Here is a 10,171-nt window from a genome sequence, read left to right on the forward strand (position 1 = left end):
GGTGAATCAGCCAGTGCGCCAAGGCAGAGACGGCCAGTCAGCCGCCGAGGCTATCCGTGCGGAGAGGTTCAAGGCTGAATGGAGAGCCTGGTGAGGACCTGGATTGCCAGCAGCTGCTTCCATCCACTGAGCAGGTTCAGCAAGTGCTGGGTGCCCTCTTAAGCATTTTACACAGGTGATCCCACTTAATCTATTGGTTGGTAGGAGCATTGCTGTAGCACAGGGATGTGAGGAGACCTAAGTTCAGAAAGGCCAAGTGACTTGGCCACTGTCACACAGCCAGTAGAGTCATGAAGGCAGGATCCAAAAGACCCCAGAGTGTACATTCTTTGCCACAGTGTTAAGCTTTCCTTAGGACTTGCCCAGAGGAAGCTGGCCCTCCCTCCCGGCGGACCTCTCCTGGGAAGAAGCCTGCTGTAGGGCTAATCACGTGGATGGGTGGGTGGAGCTGCAGAGACTCCAGCTTTCTGACACTGCCAGTGCTTACCATTGATTTCGACAGAAAGGCCGTCAAGGGTACACTCTCTTGAAGACCTGGGTTCAAGTCCCAGCTCTGTTGTGGATTTGCTGTGACCTCGACAAACTCTTTAGCCTCAGTTTTTATTCTCTCTCTCTCTCTCTCTCTCTCTCTCTCTCTCTCTCTCTCTCGCTGTTCTTTGTGAGACAGGGTTTCTCTGTGTAGCCCTGGCTGTCCTGGAACTCGATCTATAGACCTCAGAGATCCACCTGCCTTTGCCGCTACTACCACCTGGCTCATTCTCTCCCTGTATCTCTCTCTCTCACACTCTTTCTTTCTCTGCAGGTTCTCACTATGTAGCCCAGGATAGCTTGACTTTATTATCTAGCTCAGGAATGCCCTTGAATACCCTATTTAGTCTAGGCTGACCCTAAATTCTCAAGTCTCCTGTTGCAGCCCCTAGATTGCTGGGATTATAGACCTGAACCGAACCACTATATCCAGTTTTTCTCTTCTTTCCACCCCACCTCTCTCTCCTTTATTGTTCTTGTGCTAGGTGTTGGATCCAAGGCCTCATGTGTGCTAAGCGTGAAGTCCCCCACAGTCCTCCCTGTCTGAAAAATGGACACTTTCCCACTCACCTGCCAAATTGTCACTCATCAGGTATTTTAACAAATGCCACCTGATGCGTAATATATTTTAAACTTATTTATTTTTATTCCGTGGGCCTTGGTGTTTTGTCAGGTCCCCTGGAACTGGAGTCACAGACAGTTGGGAGCTGCCACGTGGGTGCTGGGAATCGAACCCGGGTCCTCTGGAAGAGCAGCCAAGTGCTCCTAACTACTGAGCCATCTCTCCAGCTCCCCCATGTTATGTAATATTAAGACTTGGAAAGCAGTGACCTTCAGGCAGCCTGGGGTTCCCTAGCCTGCCCCTTCTTCCCTGAAGATTGTCAGGAGGAGACAATGTGTACAGTCAGGCAGCCGCCGGAGGCAGGTGGGCTCTGTGGTCCCACCTTGGCATGCTGCCAGGCCCCTCCTCCAAGCTCTTGTCCCCATGGGCCCCTCATCAGGGTGGGTGAAGGGTAAACTGACCCCTGGCCTAGAGGTGGGCCTGGAGGTGAGGAGAGGAGGAAGGGGAGGTCAGGGGTGGGGTTGACCCCCGCAGGAGGTCACCTGGGCAGTTAATCCAGCCTGACAGAGCTGGGATGAGCTGGGAGGAATTAGGCCCTTACAACATCCTTTCATCCCGTCCCCGCCCCGCCTGCCCGCCCAGCCTCCCTCCTTCCTTCCTCTCTCTGCCCTTTTCTCCTCTCTCCCTCCCTTTGCTGGCAGCCCAGCCCTAATAAAATGCAGTGTCTCCAGCGAGTCTGCCCGGCTGCCGCCTCGCTGCTCCTGCCTGCACGCAGCGCAGCCCTCAAACCAAAAAGCTCCGGGCAGCCCCGCCTGGCAGCTGCCAGCTTAACCCTTACTAGTCTGAGCCAGTCCCATGGGCGTGGCCTCCTCCCCCGAGCCTCCCTGGCTCGCTTGCAGGGAGGGTGAGGTCTTCTTAGAGAGGCTCAGGCTGGGGTTGGGGCTGTGGTCCTGTCCTGAGGACCTGGCTTCCCTGTGGCAAGCGCTGGGAGCCAGGCCCATCCTCTGTCTTGTCATCTCTGCTGTGTCTCCGCCACATAGCCCCCCAGAGGCTCCACTGGACAGTACACTAAGACCTGACCTGTGGTTCCAGGCTGAGCTGGGTCACTGAAGCTGCTGGCTGTTGTCACTGACTTTCTAACAAGACTGCTTCTGTGCACTCTGTGTGTGTGTGTGTGTGTGTGTGTGTATGTGTCTCATGATGGGGAAACCTAAGTGTATTCTGCACTTGTGTGTTGGAGGCCTAACTCTCTTTGGTGTGAGGGGTGTCAATTTCCTCAAAGGGTGACAATTCTCCTCAACTGGGACTACATGTATATGTGACAAGAGATGTCACTATGTGCCTATCTGATAGAAAGCTGTAGAGTGTAGTCAGGCATCTATGCCACCTCCTGGTACACACACACACACACACACACACACACACACACACACACATTCATCCTCCTCTCAGAAGCCTTGGCGTCGGGATCTGGAAGAAGGGCTCAGCATTTCCAGCATAGGCAGTCAGTAACAGCATCTAGAAGATTCTGAGTCAGGGCCACGCCCTTCCCAAGAAGGGAAACACAGAGCCCCTTCCCCTAAGCTCGCTGTTCCCCAAGCCCAGTCTGAGGTCCCCACCAGCTATAAGAACAGTCCCGCTCTGCTGGTCCCACCCTCACCCAAGCTAAAAGGGATAGACAGCTGGGTGAGGGGCTGGGAGTGCCTGGGCGTGGAGGCAGGGGTTTTTACACGCGTGTGCAAGCATGTCTGTGTGTGAGCTCAAGATCAAAGAGCAGCCCCGAGGTGACCTGGCAGCAGCCATGGCGGTGGTAGAGGACAGCTGGCTGACAGAGAACGCCAAGCCACCAAGCAGAGTGGGGGAAGCTCTGCTTAGGAGCCTGCTCACAGCGTGGGCAGCTCCAGGGTCAGGAACCCCTGCCCCCAGCCCGAGCCCGGCATCCCACCAGCCGTTTCCACCCAGGCCTTGTCTTTCTCAGCAGCCCCTAGAAGCTCAGAGGGGTCTCTCCCCCTCAACGCCTCCCCCAACTCCAGGCCTGCCCTCGAGAGAGAGCTGCCTGCCACTAGTATCCAGTTCAAAGAGCACCATGGTTATTTTCCTCTTCTTCTTCCTTTTTTTTGTTTTTTTGGTTTTTTTTTATTAACATTATATATAAAGACTGGTCCAGTAAGAAAGCAGAAAGGAGAAGGCTGGGGAGGGGTGGGAGCTGGCTTCATTCCTGTCCCTTCGGGGTAGGACTCGGAGACCCACCACATCTCTTCTTGCTCCTGCAACCTCCCACGAAACCCAAATCCAGCAGGAGCCCACATCCCTCCTTTTCAGCTTGCAACACGCAGGGAGATTGGTCCACGAGGAGCAGGGTCACATAAATAGGAAACCACAGGGGAGGAGGCTGCTTCTCTTGGTTTGCTCTTTAAAAAAAAAAAAAAACAAAAAAAAAACAACATACTATATATATATATATAACTACAGTCTTTTACCTCTCCTTTTCTTCGATGTTTTACCACATCAGGGGCAGAAGAAGGTTAGCTTGGGGGAGGGGGCGAGGGGGGGACACCTGGGCCAGGGAGAGACACTAGAACCAGCCGTCCAAGCCACCAGCCTCACCCCTAAGGCACTGAGTTCTAGGCCTCCTCTCGTCTCCTGGCTCCTCGCTTTGCATTTTTGCAGCGGAGTGGAAGCAATCTGTCTCCAAAGCTGCCATGAAGGGGGTGTTGGGGGGAATTTGTCTTGCCTGGTACATGAGAGTCGGGGTCTGACCCCCAGACTGCCAACTTACTGGGAGAAAAGGAAGGAGTGAAGTTGGGACAGGGCAGAGCAGAGATGCCCGAGCCCTGGAGAGATGAGTGGGATTTGGTCCTAACTGTTAACAATGCCCTTTGTTGTCCTACGTTTCAACAGCTTTTAAAACCAGAGTTGTGCAAAAGTCCCTGTACATGGAAGAAGAAATCGGTCCTTAGGAAAAGACACAGGCGGCCCTTCTCGCCAGGGAAGGGGCAGAGAGAAGGCTTCCCTGAGTCTTCCCTCGAAAGCCCTGGATATTAAAAAGGCTCCCTCACGTGGGGGCATCATCTTCTTTGGTTTGACCCTCAAAATCTTAAACGAGGGCTGGAGAACAGTGGGTGCTAGGTCAGGCCGCCACCTTGACGATCAGCCCTGACCGTGATGTCCAATGTCTTTAAAAGAGTGGCTCCAGAGCGGCTGGCTGCCCCAGGTGGTTTAGGGCCTGGCAGTGCTGGAATCCGTGGTGCCCGGTGCCCCGGCACGGGCTGGACCCGGCGAGCAGGCGAGCACTCCGGCTCTCCCCATTTTTGGAGGTCTCTGCTCCGTCTGCAAAGCAGGAAAGTGACGAGCCATCTAGAGGCAATCCAGGTTCCTGGAGCAGAGAGCATGGGCTGTCCCCCACTGGGGTGGGATGCCCCAACATCTGGAGGGCACCCCAGTCTAAGCAGAGGGAGGGAATGGGGGCATCCGCAGTCCACGCATCATCTGAAGGTTCTTAGGTCCCTGGAGGAAGGGACGAGGGATGGGGAAGGGAGTCTTTCCCCTGGGCCCCTTGATGATTCCTGAGTGTCGCTAGGACAGGGCACCTTCTGCCTGGTCCTGGGGGGGGTCCTTTGTCAGGTCGGGGGAACTGGCGCGGGCCGGGAGGACGCTCAGTACACAGCCCCAGGATTTGGCGGGGGCCCCGGGGAGGCATGGTGCAGGGTAGCTGGCTGAGGTGGCTGCTGCTGTAAGTGGGGTCCGCTGAGGTTCTGTGCGTGGTACCAGGAGTTGGTGGGGTCGTCCAGGTAGTTGGGAGAGGCACTGTACGGGAGCGGCGGGGGCAGCTGATTGCGGGTGGGGGCCGGAGTGGAGTGGGAAGACGTGTCCCAGAGTGCCGGTGATGGCGGCGAGTTGCAGGCCATGGAGTCACTGTTGTTGGGACTGTGTTCCAGCGGCACCTCCCCGTTCTTGTAGAGCTTTTTGAACTTGGAGCGGCGGTTCTGGAACCAGATTTTCACCTGGACGGGAGAAGAAAAGAGCAACCGGTTAGCCTCTTAGCACGCCGAAGGGAAAGCCCACGGAGAACACAGCCTGGAGAGGGCAAGAGCAGCACTCGGCCTCGTGTGTGAAAAACTAGTCAAAGCCCCAGGGCCCCCCCTCCCAAGCCGGCATCTTCCTTTCCAGTTGGGAAAACACGGTGGCTCGGGACATTCTGCTGGGCCAGTTTGCTGCTTCCCAAGTGCGACCTCAGGCAGGTTACTTAACCTCTCCGGCCTCACCTCCCTCTCATTGCAAAATGGGGACCGTGACAACGCCTATCTCAAAGGGTCGATATAAAGCTCAAGAAAGTCAAGACACAGAAAATGCAAATGGTCTGCTATACAGCAAAGGCACCCTGAATGGGACACGAGGTCGTTTGTGGCATTTTGCCCACATTAGAGTCCCTTAGCTGAGGTTCACACATACACTGGGGACAAACATACACCCACACAGGTATTTCCATACCCGGCAACATACCCACTCACAGCCTCACACAGCCACCAGACAAAGCTATAAACGCGCGCAGATACACCCAGATAAGCACCGACAATGCAAACACCCACGTTCACACACACACACACAGAGGCACGGAAGAGCTCCTAGACTCTGGCTGGGTGTTGGGGGACTCAGGAGCAGGTGAGCCACGATTTCTGAGTCCCTAGGTTTCCCTTGGGGTATCTCCCCCTCCCCCCCTGTTCCTCTCCACCCCATGACTGGTACAAACAATGAATCAGCTCCTCACCAGGTGACCCAGATTCCCAGTGGACCAGGCCCCACGCAGGCTAGCCGCCACCAAAGCCAGCCTGTCAACACCTGTGGCGAGCCAGGCACCCGACATTCCTCCCCAGAGCAGTGAGGCTGCTTGGGGTTTAGGGACGTGAAGAGGGTGGGGTGGACTCAGGCTTTCTGATCTCTAAGTCTAGGTCTTAACCATTGGTAGAGGCATTTGGGTGCTAACTAAGCAAGACGCTGTCTTTTACACAAACATACATGTGTGTGTGTGTGTGTGTGTGAAAGAGCTAACTGTTTGTTGTTCCGAGTGTTCTATTTGCGAATGACCCCTAAAGGACCTCACCGCTCATGTGAGTTTTCTCTGACATGTCACACGTATGCCCTACACGTACATGCTCGGCCTTGGAGAAAGACAGCAGGGACTCCTAGGTCCTACAACACTGCTGAGGGTCTTGGGTGCTAGGAGTCCCGGGGTGCAGGGGAGGGCATCTCTCTGTGACAGCATACACAGCTGCATAGGTGCCCAAAGATGCACACCGCACCCTCCTGGGCTGGCTACTGTAACCCTTCCTGTGGACTCACAATCCCACAACCCACAGGCAAGAGTTCCTGCAGTTGGCTGCAGGGGGCCGGGGGTGGGGGTCGTACTCAAGCGGCCAGCCAGGCGCCCCGGTACCTAGGGAGTCCGTCGTGCCCCCATCTGCCTCCAGATGCCCCCCTGCCCCTGAGCAGTCAGGACTGACCTGGGTCTGTGTGAGGCCCAGCTGGGCAGCCAGCTCGGCGCGCTCGGGCAGGGCCAGGTACTGGGCTTTCTGGAAGCGGCGCTGCAGGGCGGCCAGCTGGTAGCTGGAGTAGATGGTGCGCGGCTTTCGGACCTTCTTGGGTTTGCCGTTTACCATGCGCACCTCGGCTTCCGGCTCCTCTTTCACCGACACTGCAGAGGGGAGAAACCCGGCAGCTGAGTCTCAGCCTGCGACACCCCCCTTCCCCTCCCCGAGATCGCCCACCGCCGCCGGACGCCGCGCCCTCCCAGGCCCCGCCGATCAGCCCCGGGACCTGCCCGGAGGAGCGCGGGGCCGCCCGCGCCCGGGGAGGGAGCCGCGGCCACCCGGCCGGCCCGGCGGCCGCCCACGACGCGGCGCTGCCAGCTCGGCACCCGGGCCTCGGAGCGCCGGCGCCGGCGGCTGGGCGAGGACCGCTGCGCCCAGGACGCCTTCCCGGCTCGGCCGCCCGGCCGCGGACCGTCCTCCAGTGACCCAGCTAGCTGGCCGGGGCGTCTCCCGCCCCTCGTCCTCCCATCTCCTTTTGAAAAAGCTTCCTAGTTCAGGACAATTTGTCTCAGGGAGAAAAAAAAAGTGCAAGACAAGTACCGACGTCTCTCTCTCTCTCTTTTTCCTTTCTGTTTTCTTTTCCTTCCTCACTCCCCTTCTTTCCTTTCTCTTCTTTTTCTTTCTCTTCCTTCTCTCCTTCCCCTTTCTTCCGTGCTTTTCCTCACTGTCTCCCTCACATCTCTCTCTCTTTCTCTGTCTGTCTGTCTGTCTGTCTCTCTCTCTCTGTCTCTCTCTCGCTGTCCCCACCTCGCTCTTCCTCCGCATCTCGACTTCTCCGCCTCGCCTCCCCCCACTTCTGGGACTCCTTTTTGGTCCTTCTCCACGTGCCTTTCACTACCCCCGGGCCAGGTCTCCCCCAGACGGCGCCCGGAGGAAGGGTCCTGGGACACCCCCCCCCGCCCCAGCCCTCGCTGGTTGCCGCTCGGAGACCCCGGGCTGCAGTCTCAGGCCGCGGGCTCGGGTGCCAGCATAGAGAGGTCCCCACTAAGCACCCCGGGGGCGCGCTTCGTGGGCCCAGCTTCCCCGAGATCTCCGGGAGGGCGCGCGACTCCCCCAACACGGAGGGGCCACCATCCGTCTCCCCCTCCGCCTCTTCCCCTCCGGGAGCTTTCGGCTCCCATCCCCGGGCAAACCCGGGGCTTCTCACCTGGGTCCTGGGCGGGCAGGGGCTGCTCCCGGTACGCCCCGTACTGCCTGTAGGAACTCCCGTAGGTGTATTCCGACTTGGGCGAGTAGGCGCCAGTGCCCGCGAGCCCGTTGAGGTTGAACTGGTGATGGTAGGTGTAGGGGTTCACCGTCTGGCCGTAGGGCTGGCCCGAGTAGTAGTCGTGCTGGGGGGCGCTGTAATAGCCCAGGTCCGTGACCGAAGACTCGGGCAGGGTGGGCGAGTCCTTGGAACCCGCATGGCAGCTGAGCGAGCTGGAGATGTCGGTGAGGATGCTGCTGAGCTTGCGGTCGAACGAGCCGCTCATGCTGGCGGCCGCCGCGGCTTCCCCGGGCCTCCCCGGAGGAGGAGGAGGTGGAGCGCCGGAGCGGGAGGACCGGAGCGCCGAGGGAGGCGGAGGAGCCCGGTGCCGGGGGGCGAGGGCAGGGCCTGCTTGGGGGGCGTCCGGGGGAGGGGGCGGCCGAGGGGCGCCTAGACCATCGCCGGCCGTCGGTCGGTCGGTCGGTCGGTCGGTCGCTGCGTGCCTCTCTGCGCGTCCCCAGCCACAGTCACAAATGCTGCCAGCTCCGCCCGGCCAGCCGGTTATAGACTCAATGTTGGGAGTCGCGGAGGGAGGCTCCTGCGCGCTGATTGGCTGCAAGTCTTGCCTTCGAGGCAAAACAGGCTCGCGCTCTCTCACTGGCTCCCCCAACCCCCTTTGTTGTTACCCCAAATGCGCACACTCACACACACACACACACACACACACACACACACACACACACACACACTCGCCACCGCCAGCCCCACTACGTTCCCCCTAATGCTCCAGCTCAGATAAGTCCTCCCAAGCCGGGGACGCGTGGAAGGGGAGGCCGTGCAGAGCCCCCAGGATCTACTAGACCGTCTGTTTTCGCGGCTGGGGGTGGGCTTGGGGTGAGACGGAGAAGGAGGGGAATTTACCCATTGGGCGTTTGTGTGGCAGGGGGGGTGTGGTCCTTGGTGATGTATGTGCGAGCTATGTAAATGACAGGCAGAGTGGCAAAAGGACCCGGGGTCCCTGAAAAAGATTTCCATCTCTCAAAGAAAAAAAAAAAAAAATCGGAAAAAAATAAAAGAAAAAGAATTTTCGTTTTCTTGAAAAAAATAAAATAAAAGTTTGACTGTATTAGTGTCTTTAGGACACCACAGTCACTGGACGTGACAGGCGGCTTTTAAAATCGCGAAGGAAGAGCTTCACCGGGCAAAAAGCACGCTGGGCCTGCAAAGGTCGTAAGCTGGACCCGGGAGCGAGGCTGTACGGCTTTGGGGGTGCGTTTCCCCCCCCACAACTCAATGTGTGCAGCTTCACGGGAGCGACCAGGTTGACCCTAAAAGGGCCATGAAGCGAACCCCCCCCCCGAGCCTGGCTTCCTGTGTACACAGAACAGGACAGAACGTGAAAGGTCCTGCCGCGCGTGCAAGGGCGCGTGGGAGACGGCGGGTGTCAGAGCGCGTCCGTGCGTGGACCGCGGGGCGGTGGGGGTGCAGGGTCGTGACCGGCCAGCGTCGGCTGCGCGTTCCCAGGGGTGCATAGACCGTTCCGATCCGTCCGGGAGCCCCCTCAGCTCCTTCCCGCCGGGATGACCCTCCTGAAGAGGCCTGGAGCAACCCCCAGCCCCCATCTCCTGGTCCTGCCTGGTTCTCAAAGTCCTATTTGCTGCTTTGGGTGTCAATCCCGTTTCTCTACTGCGCCCCCACTCCTGCTCCCGAGCCTATCCTCGGAGGGAGGAGGCTTCTCCCAATTCCAATTCCTACCCTCTCCCCCAATCCCACACACACCCCTGCCCCTGCGCCTCGCCTACCCTGTCTCTCCCCGCGCTTTGCTCAGCGGGGACGCACTATGCTAAGGACACGCGGTGCCAGCGCGCCACCTCGTGGTAGCTCCTGGGTCTGCAGCCCGTCTAAGTGCCGCCGAGGAGCCGGACGGCACAGCGAAAAGGGGCCTATTCTGCGTAGGGTGTAGAGGGGGCTCTGGGCGAGTTTCCAATGCTAGACCCCGCCACGGGCTGCCGAGCCTAGGAAAACTTAGGCTTCCCAGGCCGGAGGACCTAGGTCGGGGCGCAGGGGCAGGAGCAGGTGACCACCTGGCCTGGGCCGCCCCGGGAGGCCGCCGCGTGGGAAAGGTGGGGGCGGGGGCGGGCGAGGGCAACGCTATCTGTCTGTCTATCTGAGCGTCCCCCCAGCTCCTATCGCCCGCCGCTGCGAGCTCGTGGCGGGGCGAGTTGCCACCCGCTCTGGAGGCCCTCTGTTCTTCTGCCAAGAGGGCGCCCAAGGAGCCCGGGGCGTTGGGGGCAGGAAGGGCACTGG

The 10,171-nt window shown here is 58.9% G+C and overlaps 1 protein-coding gene across 1 annotated transcript; it reads right to left on the reverse strand.

Annotated features, from left to right (window-relative positions):
* Window positions 1-1,905: 1,905 nt before the first annotated feature.
* Dlx3 (distal-less homeobox 3) lies at window positions 1,906-8,375 on the reverse strand. The gene is made up of 3 exons (XM_021641646.2): window positions 7,826-8,375; window positions 6,592-6,782; window positions 1,906-5,094 (listed from the first exon to the last, which is right to left on the reverse strand). Exons 1-3 carry the CDS (start codon window positions 8,148-8,150, stop codon window positions 4,747-4,749), a joined length of 864 nt encoding a protein of 287 aa, XP_021497321.1. The 5' UTR covers window positions 8,151-8,375; the 3' UTR covers window positions 1,906-4,746.
* Between the last annotated feature and the right edge of the window lie 1,796 nt (window positions 8,376-10,171).

The sequence above is a fragment of the Meriones unguiculatus genome, chromosome 7 (genome assembly GCF_030254825.1).
Source record: "Meriones unguiculatus strain TT.TT164.6M chromosome 7, Bangor_MerUng_6.1, whole genome shotgun sequence".
Taxonomy (NCBI): Eukaryota; Metazoa; Chordata; class Mammalia; order Rodentia; family Muridae; genus Meriones; species Meriones unguiculatus.

Excerpts from the sequence above, each read along its gene's own strand:
- Dlx3 (XM_021641646.2), bottom strand. The coding sequence starts at position 8,150 with ATGAGCGGCTCGTTCGACCGCAAGCTCAGCAGCATCCTCACCGACATC. Across the intron at positions 6,783-7,825 it reads CCTGCCCGCCCAGGACCCAG|TGTCGGTGAAAGAGGAGCCG; the intron begins GTGAGAAGCCCC and ends TCCCCTCTGCAG. Across the intron at positions 5,095-6,591 it reads TGGGCCTCACACAGACCCAG|GTGAAAATCTGGTTCCAGAA; the intron begins GTCAGTCCTGAC and ends TCTCCCGTCCAG.